Source organism: Phyllobates terribilis, unplaced genomic scaffold (genome assembly GCF_046119375.1).
Source record: "Phyllobates terribilis strain yellow unplaced genomic scaffold, ASM4611937v1 Scaffold_9__5_contigs__length_417890890, whole genome shotgun sequence".
Classification (NCBI taxonomy): Eukaryota; Metazoa; Chordata; class Amphibia; order Anura; family Dendrobatidae; genus Phyllobates; species Phyllobates terribilis.
This window is the reverse complement of record NW_027362769.1, coordinates 39,010,516-39,031,280: the sequence shown is the minus strand read 5'-3', so window position 1 is coordinate 39,031,280 and position 20,765 is coordinate 39,010,516. Positions and strand designations below refer to the sequence as shown.

Below are 20,765 nucleotides of genomic sequence, written 5' to 3'. Positions count from 1 at the left end.
TCACGAACAGATGGCCGGACATTCTCCGTCATGATTTTTTGGTAGACAGAAAAATTTATGGTTCCATTTACCACAGCAAGTCTTCCAGGTCCTGAAGCAGCAAGACAGCCCCAGACCATCACACTACCATCACCTTATTTTACTGTTGATATGATGTTCTTTTTCTGAAATGCTGTGTTACTTCTACGCCAGATGTAATGGGACATACACCATCCAAAAAGTTCAACTTTTGTCTTGTCAGTCGACAGAGTATTCTCCCAAAAGTCTTGGCGATGATCAAGATGTTTTCTGGCAAAACTGAGATGAGCCTTTATGATTTTTTTGCTCAGTAGTGGCTTTTGTCTTAGAACTCTGCCATGCATGACATTTTTGCTCAGTCTCTTTTCTTATGGTGGAGTCATGAACACTGACCTTAACTGAGGAGAGTGAGGCCTGCAGTTCTTTGAATGTTGTTGTGGGGTCTTTTGTGACCTCTTGGATGAGTCGTCGCTGCACTCTTGGGTTAATTTTGGTCAGCTGGCCACTCCTGGGAAGGTTCACCACTGTTCATTGTTTTTGCCATACTGTGGTTCGCTGGAGTCCCAAAGCTTTAGAAATGGCTTTATAACCTTTTCCAGACTGATAGATCTCAGCTACTTTGTTTCTCATTTGTTCCTGAATTTCTTTGGATCACAGCATTTCGTCTAGCTTTTGAGGATCTTTCGGTCTATTTCACTTTGTCAGGCAGGTCCTATTTAAGTGACATCTTGATTGAGAACAGATGTGGCAGTAATCAGTACTGGGTGTTGCCAGGGAAATTGAACTCAGCTTCCCAAAGATGTGATAAACCACAGTTAATTTATGTTTTAAGGAGGAATGGGGGGTCAATCAGTTTTTTTCATGCAGGGCCCTCTAGGTTTGGATTTCTTTTTCCCTTTATAATAAAGACCTTCATTTAAAAATGTAATTTTGTGTTTACTTGTGTTTTCTTTGTTTAATATTTAATTTTTTTTTGTGATCTGAAACATTTAAGTGTGACAAACATGCAGAAGAATAAGAAATCAGGAAGAGGGCAAACACTTTTTCACACTACTATATTTGTTATTAAATCCAGATGTGGCCTACAGCTCTTCTGTCCATGAAATTTAGATTTAGTAGAGTATAGCTCCAATATTTCTAAAGGTTATCTAGGATTTTTTCTATTTTTCTGTACGAGGCTAAGAACTAATAGGCAGGTAGTTGCTAACTACCTGCCTATTCTGCATGCGGACAATCTCTGCTGACTCAGCCAGTGATTCCCTTGCTTCACTTCACCTCTGGTCAACAGAGCAGCTCTTCCTCTTCCAATCTGCTCTGTTGACTGAGCATCACTGCAGACGTCATGCTGATAAACATCCGGCTCCCCACAGTCTGGCAGCGAAGCCTGCTGAGATGCCCCTTCAACAGAGCAGAAGAGAAGACACTGGAGCCATCTGTGACCACTCTGAGCCACCTGCCTGTCAGTTCTGAACCCCATGCGCAAAACTAATAAAAGTTCTGGATAACCCCTTTAAGGGACCATTTCTGATCGTGGTATATATTAACAATGATCTCTATGTGATTCTCTAATAATTCAAAGTGGTTATAATCATAAGCTTTCATTCTTAACTTTAGTGATTACAGATGGAAGGAAAGATCACATCATGGGTTGTATAGCTCAGCCTCTCAGTAAGGTACCGTATATTTCTTTCCTTACACTAGTAATAGATCTTTTGTTCTGAGCTAGTGTGATGGGTACAAGGTTATTGATGATGAACTGTAGTGGTGTTGAAGTTTTAATTAGCCTGAAGTGGACTTGTTTGATGAAGTCAGTAGCGGTGTCTATACAGTATATTGACTTTCCAGACTGTCTGACAAAATATAAATCTGTTTCCAGCCATTCATTTCACTTATATTCATAGTCATTCCATTGAATGAATATGTTTTTTCGATTGCATTAGATGCTCATTAAAACAAATGGTGTTCTGCTCCCTTTCACCTCATTAAAAAATACAATATAGTAGAACTGAAATTAGATAACTGGGAAGCACTTTGGACCGTGCACTTTCCTCTGGGAGAAGCAATGATCACAGTCAATAGACTATTCAGTTATATGTAAGTAAGCAGCAATGAATTGAAGCACTTGGGAAAATGTAATTTATTTGCAGATAAATGTAAAGAAATGGGTTATTTTAGGGCTGTGACTCTTCTGCACCATTTAGTGATGGGGCAAAGTCGCAGTAGCATGCAGGTTTCTGCAGCATTATTGCCTTGCTTTTTGCCTTAAATGTATACAAACAATATGCTTGTCACTTATTTGCTGAGTGGGGTACTTTCCTTTGTGACAGTCTACTACTGCTAAGCCCATAAAATGTGGTGCTTTCTGTCGAATTTAAAAGAATGATGCATGACTGGAAGTGCTGCTGCTTACAGTGTTGCAGTGACTGATTCTCTTGTGCCGCTACAGTCTGAAGGCTCGTTCAGACTATAGGAATTTTTACTGAATTTAGCAGCTTTGATGGATTTTTCCTAAAAATTTGATTCACAGCAAAAGGATTTGAAATGAGTCACAATGTTATTAAACCTGTAATTGCCCTGAAAAGATGTGTGTATCACTCTGAGGTCCCCTAGGACTGTTTCCGACCCCTCTCAATCTCTTTTTACACAAACACAGCCTCAGTAATGTGAAAGTGACAAGTGAGAAAAGAAGTATTCAAATACCTTGGGATCACCATATAAATATCTTTATGGTAAACAGAAAAGGGACAGGAAATACACTTTAAGGCCTCCTTCACACGTCCTGGTGATTCCTGTACAGGAGAAAATCGTACTGGTGAGATGTGTGGTCTGTGTCCGTATGCTATCCATGTGTCCATATGTGACATCCATGTGTCCGTATGACACATCCATGTGCCGTCCGTGTGACACGTACTGGCGCCTGGGAAAAGCATTACAGTTCGCGCTGATCACAAGTGCCCCCGCTGAGTACATCCAGTGTAAAATGAAGAATTCATTAAAAAAAATGGCATGGGTTCCCACATAATTTTCATAACCAGCAGAGGGAAAGCCAACCACTGGGGGCTGACATTACTAGTCAGGGAATAGACCATTAGGCCAACATGTTTCCCAGCCTTTAATAACAGCTCACAGCTGTTTGATTAGTGTTTACTAGATTACAGGGGGACCCCAGAAAAATTGACGTAGGGTCACCCTATAAAATCTAACCAGCAAAGGCTAAACAGACAGCTGTGGGCTGATATTGTTAGCCAGGGAAGGGGCCATGGATGCTGGCCCCCCCTGAGGTGAATAACATCAGCCCTTAGCCACCCCTGAAATGGCGCATCAATAAGATGTGCAAAATCTGGTGCTTAGCCTCAGCTTTTCCCATTTGCCCTGGTGCGGTGGCAAATGGGTTAATTGGGTTGGGTTTCATGTCAGCCTTGTATTAACAGATGACATGAAGCCCAGGGGTTAGAAATGGAGAGGCGTCTATAAGATGCCCCAATTACCAACCCAATAGTAAAAGTTTGCAAATAAACACATAGCCTGAATAAAATCCTTTATTTAAAATAAAAGTCCACACTGTTTTACACATATATTTAAAAAAAAAAGAAAAATGTATACTCACCTTACACCTATTCCTCTGAAGCCTGTGTACCCTGTAAAAGACAGAAAATAATAAATAGCAAAAATACTCACCTTACCCTTAATCCATTGAAGCTCTTGTCCCCTGTAAAAAAAACAAAAAACATCCATCATCTGTCAGAAGTGGCTAGAATCCATTGTCCCCTGTAAAAAAAAACTAAAAAAACCCAATATCCCTTATTTGTCTGAACTGACAAGAATCCATAGTGTCCCATATTGTAATCCATCTCTACGATATTTAGTTTACAACCTGAACAGTGTCATGATGCTACCGTCCAGGCTTCAAACTATGAGACAATGAGCTGATGGGAGGGCAGCTTCATTGACTAGCGGTGACGTCATAGAGGGTACTGCCAGTCACTGAAAATGCGTTTCCAGGCTCAGTTCACTGTGAGCTGGGACGATGAACTGCGGTGAACTCAGTGAGATCACTGCTAGGACCGTGAGAAAATTCTTACAGTGCTTGCGGTGATTTCATTGAGTTCACCGCAGCTCATCATTCCAGCTCACAGTGAACTAAGCCTGGGAACGCAGCTTCAGTTACTGGCAATTTGACGTCGCCGCTAGTCAATGAATCTGTGCTTCAGCAGCTCATTATCTCATGGTTTGCAGCCTGCATGGTAGCATCATGATACTTTTCAGGTTGTAAACCAAATATTGCAGAGATGGATTACGGCATGGGACACTATGGATTCTTGCCAGTTCAGACAAATGAGGGATATTGTTGTTTTTTATTTTTTTTACAGGGGACAATGGCTTCAGAGGATTAGGTGTTAAGGTGAGTATAAGTGTTTTTTTTATTTTATTCTTAATTTTACACTGGATGTAGACAGCAAGAGCTGAATACAACTCTTAACATTGTCCCTGCTCTCGCTCATCTTAGCGCAAGTAGGGGACAATGATGAGAGTTTCCTCCAGCAGTCGGCACCAGGGATCAGCTCAAACTGTACCGCTGATTCCCATGCTCCAGTACACGTCATGCATTTTGTGTGTGCTGCGCAAAAAAACCTGCCATGTCTGTGGGTTTTTCATATGGACACACAGCCCGCGTGAAGAACCTGACATGTGCGCACACCCATTGAATACAATGGATGTGCGCATGTCTGTATTTGCAGCCCTTAAAAAATGGACCGTATACTGACATACATAACGGACATGTGAAGGTGGCCTAAAATACACTTTAAAAACAATTAAAACCCCAACTAGGTTATAAATAACTAGTAAGGTGTGTCCATGAGAAGACCACCACCTACCCCCATCTACCTGAAATGACAAATACACAGGGTAAATTGTCAATATGCTTTGCTCTATTTCTTGACACCCTGTGCATGTCAAGCAATGACTGCTGTGTTCCCTGCCTCAGCTTTTATACATTCACTGATGGTTCCTCCTGATTGGCTGTGCTATGCCATCTAATGTGATCGTTACAAGGCATTATGGGGAAGTTTGCGCAGTCGCGCCTGATGGCATGCGACTGTCTGACTGTCACAATCTTCTATAATGTGTAGCAGGCAATTCATGCGAATCGAATCTCACATTTTTTCTGAATTTACCTGGACCTCCGAATTTCATAAAATGAAACACAAATTTGATTTGCATTGATTTCCACATTTCTTCCAAGTAATGAAAATACTGGTGAGGGGTATAATTTCCAGTTGCTATATTTTTATAGTAACTGTGTGTAGCCACATGTGAGAGAGACAGCCTTTTAAGTCATGATTTATACAGTGCTTATTTATGTTGCCTACAACACAAGAAATACCAAGATTGTAAATAAGTCCAATGCAAACGAAGGCTACAGTAAGATCAGTAAAGAGTGTGACAAATAAAAATTACTGAAAAACTTGCCAGTTGCCATATTTGAAGTATGATGGGCAACATACTTTAAAATATGTGTGCATTGCATCTTTTTCAGGCAGATTATGCCTGTAATTCCCCCGAAAAAGTTCTCCATCAACATTAAAAATAATGAAAATATGCACTGCAATATCAAAACATGTTACTTTACATAAGTTATGTCTTTTGCAACTTCTTTTAACCGTTTCAGGCTTCGAAAGCAGTGAAGTGGCTAAAAGAAGTGACCTGACCATTTTTCAGGTAGCTGTCACTTGGAAACTGCAACTATTTGATGTGTAAAGTGAAAAAAAACACGAAAAGCAAAAAGAAGCCATCGGCAAAGAGACGCCAAAGAAGAAGTCTTATGGTTCAAAAACTACACATGTGGTCAGAATTGTTGGTACCCCTCGTTTAATGAAAGAAAAAACCACAATGGTCACAGAAATAACTAGAATCTGACAAAAGTAATAATAAATTATAAATCTATGAAAATGAACAAATGAAAGTCAGACATTGCTTTTCAACCCTGCTTCCACAGAATTAAAAAAAAAATTAAACTCATGAAATTGGCCTGGACAGAAATGATGGTACCCTTAACTTAATATTTTGTTGAACAACCTTTTGAGGCAATCACTGCAATCAAACGATTCCTGTAACTGTCAATGAGACTTCTGCATCTCTCGACAGGTATTTTGGCCCACTCCTTGTGAGCAAACTGCTCCAGTTGCCTCGTGTTTGAAGGTTGCCTTTTCCAGACGGCATGTTTCAGCTCTTTCCAAAGATGCTCAATAGGATTTAGGTCAGGGGTCAAAGAAAGCCACTTCAGAATAGTCCAATGTTTTCCTCTTTGCCATTCTTGGTTGTTTTTAGCTGTGTGTTTTTGGTCATTATCCTGTTGCAAGACCCATGACCTGCAACTGAGACCAAGCTTTCTGACAATAGGCCGCACATTCCTCTCCAGAATCCCTTGATAGTCTTGAGATTTCATTGTACCCTGCACAGATTCAAGACACCCTGTGCCAGATGCATCAAAGCAGCCCTAGAACATAACTGAGCCTCCTCCATGTTTCACAGTAGGGACAGTGTTCTTTTCTTGATGTGCTTCATTTTTCCGTCTGAGAACATAGAGCTGATGTGCCTTGCCAAATACTTCCATTTTTGTCTCATCTGTCCATAGGACATTCTCCCAGAAGCTTTGTGGCTTGTCAATATGTAGTTTGGCAAATTCCAGTCTGGATTTTTTATGATTTTTTTTCAACAATGGTGTTCTCCTTGGTCGTCTCCCATGAAGTCCACTTTGGATCAAACAAAGACGAATGGTGCGATCTGACACTGATGTTCTTTGAGCTTTAAGTTCACCTTTAATCTCTTTAGAAGTTATCCTGGGCTCTTTTGTTACCATTCGTATTATCCATCTCTTTGATTTGTCATCAATTTTCCTCCTGCGGCCTCGTCCAGGGAGGTTGGCTACAGTCCCATGGATCTTAAATTTCTGAATAATATGTGCAATTGTAGTCACAGGAACATCAAGCTGCTTGGAGATGGTCTTATAACCTTTAACATGCTTGTCTATAATTTTCTTTCTAATCTCCTAAGACAACTCTTTCGTTTGCTTCCTCTGGTCCATGTTGAGTGTGGTACACACCATGTCACCAAACAGCACAGTGAGTATCTGTAGCCCTGTATACAGGCCCACTGAGTGATTACAGGATTGTAGACACCTGTGATGCTAATTAGTGGACACAACTTGATTTAACATGTCCCTTTTGTCACATTATTTTCAGGGGTACCATCATTTCTGTCCAGGCTTATTTCATGAGTTTAATTTTTTTAAAATTCTGTGGAAGCAGGGTTGAAAAACAATGTCTGACTTTCATTTGTTCATTTTCATAGATTTTTAATTTATTATTACCTTTGTCAGATTCAAGTTATTTCTGTGACCATTGTGGGTTTTTCTTCCATTAAACGAGGGGTACCAACAACTTTGACCACGTGTGTATGTGCATACACAGGTGTCTATTAGATTCCGTGTCCAAATTTCCTTATATATTTTGTTAAAAGTTTTGTTTTTGAATATTTACTCAGTTATCTTCTTTGGAATGTATGTGTCAATAACTTCTAGAGGTCTCTGATGAGCGTTATGAGCCAGCTATGAGTGCACATCATATTCCTTGCGTTTTACGTTTTTCATTATTTGTTACAGGATGGACGTCTGAGAGTTAATGATCAGCTTTTGGCTGTGAATGGGGAGAGCTTACTTGGCAAATCAAATCGAGAAGCTATGGAAACGTTGCGGAGATCCATGTCTATGGAGGGAAACATTCGAGGGATGATTCAGCTGGTCATTTTGCGTAAACTGGACAAGCAAATGGAAGTAAGTTCTGGATTTGTTTGGAGCATGTAGCTAAAATATATATTACAGTGTAACCTTTTAAAATCTCAATAAGGCCACGGTCACACTATCAGTATTTGGTCAGTTTTTTACATCACTATTTGTCAGTCAAAACCAGGAGTGGGTGACAAATACAGAAGTGGTGACGTGTTTCTATTATGCTTTTCCTCTGATTGTTCCACTCCTCGTTTTGGCTTACAAATACTGAGGTAAAATACTGAGTTTGTGAATGTGGCCTTAAGGAAATTAAAAAAATACATACAATTCTAATTATTATGCTATCTCAATAGATATTATTGCTACATTCTCTTGAGTACATTGCCTAAAGTGATAAGACTTTATAATAGCCATATAAAAATATAGTTATGTATATTATGTATGTGTGTGTAAGGGTGTGTGTATATATATATATATATATATATATATAATTGCTTTTATTTTTAGGAGTAGCGGGCGTGAACATGATCTGTGAGACATGCTACTGTATCAATATAGCACCAAATTCTGCTAATAGCAGATGGATGCTTGGTGCACCAACCAAGGTTTATGATCGGGTATCTGTACGTCTTTAACCCCTTCATGACATATGACGTACATATATGTCATATGTTGTGTCCCTGACTTTGATGCGGGCTTTCACTATATATCTTGAAAATTAAAAGCGTTACAAGTTTTGGAAAATGGACACATAAGCAAAAGGTTTTTTTTACAATTTTTTTCACCACTTAAAAAATGAAAAACTATACATTTTTGGTATCTGCGTAATCATACTGACCTGGAGAATTAAATTGCCAGGTCAGTTATGCCATATAGTGAACATGGTTCACTTTCCAGTGCATCACATCATAAAATGAATGCTGTCACTCAAAAGTACAACTCTTCCAGCAAAAAACAAGCTCACATACGGCTATGTGGATAGAAAAATAATAAAATGATGACTCTTAGGAGAAGTGGAGGAAAAAAACTAAAATTAAAATAAATCACCGGGAGTGAAGGGGTTAATTGTACAGTATTAGTGATGAGCGAGCACTAAAATGCTCGGGTGCTCGAAGCTCGGGTCGAGCACATTGGAATACTCGGGTGCTCGACACGAGCAACGAGTCCAGTGTAAGTCTATGGGAAACTCGAGCATTTTTCTGGTGGTCCCCCCCCGGCGGTCTGCAGAAGGTCAAAAATTGCCCAAATCGATGGGAACGGTGCTCAATTAAACGTCAGGCAGGCAGAATATATAGGCAGACAGGCAGGCAGGGTATATAGGAGGGTGCATGAAAAACATAGCAGGGCACTTGGAACACACTAGTGCCCTCCGATTTTAATGCACCCGTCTCTTTAAAAAAGCCGGCAGGCAATTCATCAGCGGCATTCACCGGAACCCGACAATTTAGAACAGAAAGAATAGAGCATCACACACAGATTAGATAGATAGAAATATGTCAGTCACATATATAATAAGTAGAGTGACAGAGTTGGTTACTGTACTTGTTATTTAGTGTTAAAATAAAGGATTTATTAAAAAAAAAATTGGCGTGGGGTCCCCGTAATTTTAGTCTCTAGCAAAGGTTAAGCAGACGGCTGGGGCAGATGTTTGAAGCCGGGGAAGGGGGTAATACCCACGGAGCTTCCCAGACTACTAATATCAGCCCCCAGCTGAATACCTAGCCTTTACCAGCTATTAAAATGGGGGACCCCCAAAAAAATGACGTGGGGTCCCCCCTATTTTAATAGCAAAGGCTAGGCAGACAGCTGGGGGCTGATATTAATAGCCCTGGAAGGGTGCCTTGAATATTGGCCCCCTCCCAGGCTAGAAACACCAGCCGTCAGCCGCCCCAGAAATGGCGCATCCATAGGATGCGCCAATTCTGGCACTTAGCCTCGCTCTTCCCACTGCCCTGTAGCGGTGGCAGTGGGGTAATAGGGTTGGGGTTGATGTCAGCTTATAATGCCAGCTGACATCAAGCCCAGGTTAGTAATGGAGAGGCGTCTATAAGACACCCCCATTACTAACCCCATAGTCAAAGTTAAAAAAAACACAAACACCCAGAATAAAGTCCTTTAATTGAAATAAACACACAATTCTTTAATGTTCTAAATTAAACCATACTTACCATCACGCCCATTCCAGCTGAAGCCAACGATCTCCTGCAATAAAAATAAAATAATAAACCAACCTCATCCTTACCTTTCCATGGTTCCCAGGACGGCTCCAGCTCTGCTACATTCACATGACAGGCTGGAGCGCAGCAGAACGCTGCCATCCAGCTTGCCATGCCGCAGACACTGAGAAGTGCAAGCATGCTTGTGCTCCTCAGTGTCTGGCTGTGATGGCATCCAGATGAGCAGAGTTCATGTCCAGTGAATTCAGCTCACCTCATGCACGTCACTGACAGCGTGGGAAAATTCTCCTGCGCTCAGCGCTTGAGCAGGAGAATTCTCCCACGCTGGGATGGCATTGAGATGACAGGCTGGATCGCAGCTGAGCGCTGCCATCCAGCATGCCATCCTTCATAGACACTGTACAGCGCAGTGGCCAGCTGATAATACCAAGCTGGCCCTAACACCTTTATTACTCAGTGAGCCACCGCACCAGGGCCCTGGATGAGTTGGGTACAGCGCGCCAGAAGATGGCGTTTCTATGAACGCGCCGTTTTCTGGGGTGACTGCGGACTGCAATTTGCAGCGGGTGGGGCCCAGAAAGCTTGGGCCTCCCTGCGCTGCGGATTCCAGCCCCCAGCTGCCTAGTTGTACCTGGCCGAACACAACAAAATAGGGAAGCCATTTTTTTATTATTATTTCATGAAATTCATGAAATAATTAAGAAAAAGGGCTTCCCTGTATTTTTGTTTCCAACCAGGTACAATTAGGCATCTGGGGGTTGCGGGCAGCCCGTTCCTGCCTGCTGTACCTGGCTGGACACAAAAATAGGGCGAAGCCCCAGGTTTTTTTTTTTTTTAATTATTCCAATGAACTCAGCTCACCTCATGCACGTCACTGACAGCGTGGGAGAATTCTGCGCTCAGCCCTTGAGCAGGAGAATTCTCCCACGCTCGGATGGCATTGAGATGACAAGCTGGATCGCAGCTGAGCGCTGCCATCCAGCTTGTCATCCTTCAGAGACACTGCAGAGCGCAAGCATGCCTTCGCTCTGCAGTGTCTATGAAGGATGGCATGCTGGATGGCAGCGCTCAGCTGCGATCCAGCCTGTCATCTCAATGCCATCCCAGCGTGGGATAATTCTCTCACGCTCACCGCATGCGCAGGAGAATTCTCCCACGCTGTCAGTGACGTGCATGAGGTGAGCTGAGTTCATTGGACATGAACTCAGCTCATCTGGATGCCGTCACAGCCAGACACTGAGGAGCGCAAGCATGCCTCTGCTTCTCAGTGTCTACCGCATGGCAAGCTGGATGGCAGCGTTCTGCTGCGCTTCAGCCTGTCATGTGAATGTAGCAGAGCTGGAGCCGTCCTGGGAACCATGGAAAGGTAAGGATGAGGTTGGTTTATTATTTTATTTTTATTGCAGGAGATTGTTGGCTGCAGCTGGAATGGGCATGATGGTAAGTATGGTTTAATTTAGAACATTAAAGAATTGTGTGTTTATTTCAATTAAAGGACTTTATTCTGGGTGTTTGTGTTTTTTTTAACTTTGACTATGGGGTTAGTAATGGGGGGGTCTTATAGACGCCTCTCCATTACTAACCTGGGCTTGATGTCAGCTGGCATTATAAGCTGACATCAACCCCAACCCTATTACCCCACTGCCACCGCTACAGGGCAGTGGGAAGAGCGAGTCTAAGTGCCAGAATTGGCGCATCCTATGGATGCGCCATTTCTGGGACGGCTGACGGCTGGTGTTTCTAGCCTGGGAGGGGGCCAATATTAATGGCACCCTTCCTGGGCTTTTAATATCAGCCCCCAGCTGTCTGCCTAGCCTTTGCTAGCTATTAAAATAGGTGGGACCCCACTTCATTTTTTTGGGGGTCCCCCATTTTAATAGCTGGTAAAGGCTAGGTATTCAGCTGGGGGCTGATATTAGTAGCCTGGGAAGCTCCGTGGGTATTACCCCCTTCCCAGGCTTCAAACATCTGCCCCAGCCGTCTGCTTAACCTCCGCTAGAGACTAAAATTACGGTGAACCCTACGCCAATTTTTTTTTTTAATAAATCCTTTATTTTAACATTAAATAACAAGTACAGTAACCAACACTGTCACTGTACTTATTATATATGTGACTGAGATGTTTCTATCTATCTAATCTATGTGTGATGCTCTATTCTTTCTGTTCTAAATTGTCGGGTACCGGTGTATGCCGCTGATGAATTGCCGGCTTTTCATGTTTCACTGTGAGCACTGTTCCCATGGATTTGGGCAATCACTGTAATGCCACAACCACCATGGCTGTGACATTACAGTGAGTGGCAGACAATCCCTGCATGATTGGTGCTCTAAATAGCGCCAAACATGCAGGACGGGGACCCGAGCTACCGCCCGAGCATCGCGCAAGTACTCGGCGAGCTCCGAGCATCTCGAGTACGGAGATGCTCGGGAGAGTACCAAGAAGTGGCGAGCATGCTCGCTCATCACTATACTGTATCAAACCATCTTCCATTACTGGGACTTAAAAGACTTGTCTATTGAGAAATGGAGCACTAAAATAAAATTTAACTGATTTTCTGAATGATTTATATATCGACTCCTTGTTAAAAATGGTCGCCTGGTGCCTGAAGCATATCACGCCCTTCACAACAGTCACTCCTGAAAGTCAATTGCTATCTCATATGGCACAGGATACACCTCATTGCGGCTTGATGGATTTGGTATTTGACTTGCATTATAGTCATAGTTACATGTCATAGAGCTAAACATAGCCACAATTCACACACAGGATGAAATCTCACCCTTGTCTACCTACTGAATGTGGTTTAATGAATATCAGCAGCTGTAGTGGCTTCAGCCATTAATACCGGCTTTCCTGTACACAGTTTCTGCCTGCAGTGCTGACTCCGGGGCTTTGTTGCTTTAGTCTTCTTCATACACAGTTTATCTTCAGAGATTTAAAATGCATGTAAAAAAAAAAAAAAAAAGAAAATCATACTTTTCAAACATCTTAATGGTGTCTTATTACATATGGTTTGTCAGAGTTTTACTTTTTTTTTTATATTTCCAGCATTAGTTTTCCCTAATGTTTTTTAATTTCTATATATTATATTATGGGTACAAATGGCCCCCACAAGAGCTGTATATATTTTATATACAATATACCGGTGTTTATACGGTATATAATTATATTAAAGCGCCAGCTAATATTAGTATCATTTGATGCTTTTGCTCATAGTAGAGTTGTATTTTACCAAACACAATGCCGGCTACTTTCCGTGGCATTATATCCATCTTCCATGGATGCTCATAATAACACTAGTGACTGGTGACCTTAGTGTGGCCATTCTGAATGGTAATACTGCTCTGCTTTAAATTCAGCATTATCATCATCATCATTCTCCTAATCTGAATAGGGTTCTATAAATCTAAAATATGTGCCTTTTATATACAACAAACATGACAGATGGATCTGATAAACCCATACACACTTTATGATCCACACATAGGTAGGAGAGGCGCATAAATATGAGCAAGATTTAATAGCACTGGGATAGATCCATCCATTTATAGTGGGGAATGATTCATGAACCTGGAGTTGTAGTGACGGCTAAACTCATAAGTGGAGCGGTGGAGCACAGATCATGAATATGTGCTGAGAAGAAATGCATTATATTTACTTTTGATGTGTATGTATAAATGTGTGTGCGCTGAAGTACCCAGGCAGACACCATAGACAGTCTGCCATTTTTACATGTGTGATTTGCATGCTCTGCTGTTTCCCATTACTGCTGTACCCCTCTATAAGGCACGGTGTCACTATAGTGCTGTGCAGCACCTGCCCTGTGTGACGGCGCTAACTAGATCATGTTAGTGAAGATGAAAATAGCCAGCTCACCATGGGTAGCTGGGGGCTCGTACCCGTGCCACTGTCCTGGCATGCCCTGCAAAATCAAAATAAAGAATAGTCAGGTACAGCGAATCCAAAAAACAATCCAAACCACCGACGCGCTTCTGGCATCAAGTGCCCTTACTCATGATGCCAGAAACGCGTTGGTGTCATGGATTGTTTTATGTATTTGCTGTACCTGTTTGAAACATTTAGAAATAAAGTATTGAATACATTTTAATATTCATTTGTCGAGTTGGACCATTCATTCTTTGGACCAAATAGCTCATCTCCATTCATTCATAGAAAGGTGTGTGAGACATTGGAACCCTGGGAACTATAGATAAAAAGTACATGCACACTGCAGCCTTCCATGTAATAGCACAGCGCCAGGGAGACATAAAGTTTGATTACGAAGCAAATTTTTTTTTTTATATATACTAGTTAACCATTTTACATTCTCCAATACTGTGGAATATTTCTTGATACTAAACATTTAACCATTTTACATTTGCCAATAATATGGGATATGAAAGATATTTTGCAATATATTTCCTAGAGACTGATGACAGAAAACGTCTGATATCCAGGTGGATATACATCTTTTGGTTCCTTCTTTATTGCCTGCGCATTCTTAGTCTTCTAGTCTCATGCCACATTTTATACTTCTGAGGAGGCACAGTTCTTAGGGAGGGTGTAGATACAGCTTAGACTTGTCCAGTCACCATGCCATAGTAATGCAAAGAAAGGAAGATGATGATGGGCAGCACAGTGGCTCAGTGGTTAGCACTGCAACTTTCCAGTTCTGGGATCCTGGATTCAAATCCCACCAAGGACAACATCTGCAAGGAGTATGTTCTCTATTAGGCGGATTTCCTCCAGGTTCTCTGGTTTCCTCCCACATTTCAAAGACATACTGGTAGGAAATATAGATTTTGAGCCCCAATGGGGACTGTGATGATGATGTCTGTAAAGTGCTGCAGAATTAGTGGCGCTATATAAGTGAGTAAAATAAATAAAATGAAGGAAGACTTTTCTTTCCTTGTGTTTTGAATGATACTGGATCATGAAGCATCAGAATAATGATTTAAAGATCTGACATAGCTTGTGACTACTGGTTTTAGCCAAAAGCTGGCAGATGCCTACATATTTTCTGTCTCTGAATCATCGTCTGATATTACCCTTATTTATTGTTGAATCTCGATGATGCAGATTTACATTATCCTCCGTTTTAATTTGTAGCTGGTTTTAGTTATATGACAACCACATCTATGTGAATTAATGGGGAGGGAGGGGATGGAATGCCGTAGAAGACAGAAAGCCAATAAATCATTTAGATTTCACATCAGCCTTGGTGATTTGAATACCACGGTCCACCAAATCGAAGAGCCTTACTTAAACAGTCAACATGTATTTTTCCTCCATGAATCATGACTCTACGACTACCATATAAATGCTGCTCGAATGCTTTCTCCTAGCGCATGTATAATGAAGCTGAGATTGAATGAAACTCTTCTTAAACAGAAATTAATTTTTATGTGGAGTGCTGGATGTTCAATTGTAATTCCATTTGAAAATGAGGATCAGTCCCATTCAGCCCCACCCTCTGCAAAAATCTGTCTTTTTAATGCATGGCATCACTAGATGAACTGAATGTCTTTAAACAATCCATTATCTTTTTATTGGCTTAGACACTAATGGAAGCTTCAATGACAGCTATGTTTTATAAGCTGAATACTTTAATTAGGCCAGTTGCTGATCAGTTGTTGGGATATCGATTGTGACATTTATCAGGAGAGCCCAAAACCTTTTTTTTGTGATTTTTTTTTTTGCTTTCCTGTTTACTGTTTATTAATTCACAAGTCTTCACAATGTGTGTGCCTATATACTGCAGAATCTGCTTGACATGGGTCCTATTGTTTCCTTAATCTATGGTACAGCATAAAAGGGTTGTCTTATTATCTAGCAATAAATTAAACTGTTTTTGTTTAGTATCCAATGAAGGAGTGCAGGCTTTATATTGCTGTGTATGAAGTGGAGAGCTCTGCACCAGCCTTTATCATTGTATTTATCATCAGCTTCACTCACATTTCTTATGTCATTGCTGTGTGGATATATGTGTGAACAAGTCCTGCCACAGTGCTGTCCATAGCTCATTGTAAGCAATGATCGCTACACAGCAGTGCCCCCCCCCCACTTCAGGATAAATTTATTTTTAATTTCCCAAAATCCACAGTTCTCCATATTTTCTCAGTTCCATAACACAAAATATTTCTTATTCAGATCACTGCTGGTCAATGTATGCTGAGAAGGAAAGTTCAGTCGTGGTCAACATGAAAGAGAACCTGTCATGTCAACAAATGCTATTCACCTGCAGACATAGGGTTAACCTGCAGAATAATTGCCGCACTGACAGCTCGGCTGCCAGGAAAAGAATGAACTTTATTCCTCCTGGAAGCCTTTAGGCTCTCAGGGATAGAGGCACGGCTCAAGTCACTGCTCAGTACATAGTGATCAGCCTCTGTAACACTGCCCTGACACTGACTGCCAGCCAGCTCTATAATGATGCACTTGTGAGTCGGCTGTCAGTCACTGCTCAGTACATAGTGAGCCGCCTCTGTAACACTGCCCTGACACTGACTGCCAGCCAGCTCTATAATGATGCACTTGTGAGTCGGCTGTCAGTCACTGCTCAGTACATAGTGAGCAGCCTCTGTAACACTGCCCTGACACTGACTGCCAGCCAGCTCTATAATGATGCACTTCTGAGTCAGCTGTCAGTCACTGCTCAGTACATAGTGAGCCGCCTCTGTAACACTGCCCTGACACTGACTGCCAGCCAGCTCTATAATGATGCACTTGTGAGTCGGCTGTCAGTCACTGCTCAGTACATAGTGAGCAGCCTCTGTAACACTGCCCTGACACTGACAGCCAGCCAGCTCTATAATGATACACTTGTGAGTCGGCTGTCAGTCACTGCTCAGTACATAGTGAGCAGCCTCTGTAACACTGCCCTGACACTGACTGCCAGCCAGCTCTATAATGATGCACTTGTGAGTCGGCTGTCAGTCACTGCTCAGTACATAGTGAGCAGCCTCTGTAACACTGCCCTGACACTGACAGCCAGCCAGCTCTATAATGATGCACTTGTGAGTCGGCTGTCAGTCACTGTTCAGTACATAGTGAGCAGCCTCTGTAACACTGCCCTGACACTGACTGCCAGCCAGCTCTATAATGATGCACTTGTGAGTCGGCTGTCAGTCACTGTTCAGTACATAGTGAGCCGCCTCTGTAACACTGCCCTGACACTGACTGCCAGCCAGCTCTATAATGATGCACTTGTGAGTCGGCTGTCAATCACTGCTCAGTACATAGTGAGCAGCCTCTGTAACACTGCCCTGACACTGACAGCCAGCCAGCTCTATAATGATGCACTTGTGAGTCGGCTGTCAGTCACTGCTCAGTACATAGTGAGCAGCCTCTGTAACACTGCCCTGACACTGACAGCCAGCCAGCTCTATAATGATGCACTTGTGAGTCGGCTGTCAGTCACTGCTCAGTACATAGTGAGCAGCCTCTGTAACACTGCCCTGACACTGACTGCCAGCCAGCTCTATAATGATGCACTTGTGAGTCGGCTGTCAGTCACTGCTCAGTACATAGTGAGCAGCCTCTGTAACACTGCCCTGACACTGACTGCCAGCCAGCTCTATATTGATGCACTTGTGAGTCGGCTGTCAGTCACTGCTCAGTACATAGTGAGCAGCCTCTGTAACACTGCCCTGACACTGACTGCCAGCCAGCTCTGTAATGATGCACTTGTGAGTCGGCTGTCAGTCACTGCTCAGTACATAGTGATCAGCCTCTGTAACACTGCCATGACACTGACTGCCAGCCAGCTCTATAATGATGCACTTGTGATTCAGCTGTCAGTCACTGCTCAGTACATAGTGAACCGCCTCTGTAACACTGCCCTGACTGCCAGCCAGCTCTATAATGATGCACTTGTGAGTCGGCTGTCAGTCACTGCTCAGTACATAGTGAGCAGCCTCTGTAACACTGCCCTGACACTGACTGCCAGCCAGCTCTGTAATGATGCACTTGTGAGTCGGCTGTCAGTCACTGCTCAGTACATAGTGATCAGCCTCTGTAACACTGCCCTGACACTGACTGCCAGCCAGCTCTATAATGATGCACTTGTGAGTCGGCTGTCAGTCACTGCTCAGTACATAGTGATCAGCCTCTGTAACACTGCCCTGACACTGACTGCCAGCCAGCTCTATAATGATGCACTTGTGAGTCGGCTGTCAGTCACTGCTCAGTACATAGTGAGCAGCCTCTGTAACACTGCCCTGACACTGACAGCCAGCCAGCTCTATAATGATGCACTTGTGAGTCGGCTGTCAGTCACTGCTCAGTACATAGTGAGCAGCCTCTGTAACACTGCCCTGACTGCCAGCCAGCTCTATAATGATGCACTTGTGAGACAGCTGTCAGTCACTGCTCAGTACATAGTGAGCAGCCTCTGTAACACTGCCCTGACACTGACAGCCAGCCAGCTCTATAATGATACACTTGTGAGTCGGCTGTCAGTCACTGCTCAGTACATAGTGAGCAGCCTCTGTAACACTGCCCTGACACTGACTGCCAGCCAGCTCTATAATGATGCACTTCTGAGTCAGCTGTCAGTCACTGCTCAGTACATAGTGAGCCGCCTCTGTAACACTGCCCTGACACTGACTGCCAGCCAGCTCTATAATGATGCACTTGTGAGTCGGCTGTCAGTCACTGCTCAGTACATAGTGAGCAGCCTCTGTAACACTGCCCTGACACTGACAGCCAGCCAGCTCTATAATGATACACTTGTGAGTCGGCTGTCAGTCACTGCCCAGTACATAGTGAGCAGCCTCTGTAACACTGCCCTGACACTGACTGCCAGCCAGCTCTATAATGATGCACTTGTGAGTCGGCTGTCAGTCACTGCTCAGTACATAGTGAGCGGCCTCTGTAACACTGCCCTGACACTGACAGCCAGCCAGCTCTATAATGATACACTTGTGAGTCGGCTGTCAGTCACTGCTCAGTACATAGTGAGCAGCCTCTGTAACACTGCCCTGACACTGACTGCCAGCCAGCTCTATAATGATGCACTTCTGAGTCAGCTGTCAGTCACTGCTCAGTACATAGTGAGCCGCCTCTGTAACACTGCCCTGACACTGACTGCCAGCCAGCTCTATAATGATGCACTTGTGAGTCGGCTGTCAGTCACTGCTCAGTACATAGTGAGCAGCCTCTGTAACACTGCCCTGACACTGACAGCCAGCCAGCTCTATAATGATACACTTGTGAGTCGGCTGTCAGTCACTGCTCAGTACATAGTGAGCAGCCTCTGTAACACTGCCCTGACACTGACTGCCAGCCAGCTCTATAATGATGCACTTGTGAGTCGGCTGTCAGTCACTGCTCAGTACATAGTGAGCAGCCTCTGTAACACTGCCCTGACACTGACAGCCAGCCAGCTCTATAATGATGCACTTGTGAGTCGGCTGTCAGTCACTGTTCAGTACATAGTGAGCAGCCTCTGTAACACTGCTCTGACACTGACTGCCAGCCAGCTCTATAATGATGCACTTGTGAGTCGGCTGTCAGTCACTGTTCAGTACATAGTGAGCCGCCTCTGTAACACTGCCCTGACACTGACTGCCAGCCAGCTCTATAATGATGCACTTGTGAGTCGGCTGTCAATCACTGCTCAGTACATAGTGAGTGAGCAGCCTCTGTAACACTGCCCTGACACTGACAGCCAGCCAGCTCTATAATGATGCACTTGTGAGTCGGCTGTCAGTCACTGCTCAGTACATAGTGAGCAGCCTCTGTAACACTGCCCTGACACTGACAGCCAGCCAGCTCTATAATGATGCACTTGTGAGTCGGCTGTCAGTCACTGCTCAGTACATAGTGAGCAGCCTCTGTAACACTGCCCTGACACTGACTGCCAGCCAGCTCTATAATGATGCACTTGTGAGTCGGCTGTCAGTCACTGCTCAGTACATAGTGAGCAGCCTCTGTAACACTGCCCTGACACTGACTGCCAGCCAGCTCTATATTGATGCACTTGTGAGTCGGCTGTCAGTCACTGCTCAGTACATAGTGAGCAGCCTCTGTAACACTGCCCTGACACTGACTGCCAGCCAGCTCTGTAATGATGCACTTGTGAGTCGGCTGTCAGTCACTGCTCAGTACATAGTGATCAGCCTCTGTAACACTGCCATGACACTGACTGCCAGCCAGCTCTATAATGATGCACTTGTGATTCAGCTGTCAGTCACTGCTCAGTACATAGTGAACCGCCTCTGTAACACTGCCCTGACTGCCAGCCAGCTCTATAATGATGCACTTGTGAGTCGGCTGTCAGTCACTGCTCAGTACATAGTGAGCAGCCTCTGTAACACTGCCCTGACACTGACTGCCAGCCAGCTCTGTAATGATGCACTTGTGAGTCGGCTGTCAGTCACTGCTCAGTACATAGTGATCAGCCTCTGTAACACTGCCCTGACACTGACTGCCAGCCAGCTCTATAATGATGCACTTGTGAGTCGGCTGTCAGTCACTGCTCAGTACATAGTGATCAGCCTCTGTAACACTGCCCTGACACTGACTGCCAGCCAGCTCTATAATGATGCACTTGTGAGTCGGCTGTCAGTCACTGCTCAGTACATAGTGAGCAGCCTCTGTAACACTGCCCTGACACTGACAGCCAGCCAGCTCTATAATGATGCACTTGTGAGTCGGCTGTCAGTCACTGCTCAGTACATAGTGAGCAGCCTCTGTAACACTGCCCTGACTGCCAGCCAGCTCTATAATGATGCACTTGTGAGACAGCTGTCAGTCACTGCTCAGTACATAGTGAGCA

General features: G+C 43.5%; 1 protein-coding gene across 5 annotated transcripts in view; it reads left to right on the top strand.

Annotated features, from left to right (window-relative positions):
• Positions 1–20,765, top strand: part of PARD3B (par-3 family cell polarity regulator beta) — a 2,083,049-nt gene that overhangs the window by 630,192 nt on the left and 1,432,092 nt on the right. For all 5 annotated transcript variants that reach the window (XM_073646400.1, XM_073646398.1, XM_073646401.1 and 2 more), the window contains one exon: positions 7,682–7,852. In XM_073646400.1, coding sequence (XP_073502501.1) covers positions 7,682–7,852 — 171 coding nt within the window. The remainder of the gene's footprint in view (positions 1–7,681; positions 7,853–20,765) is intronic.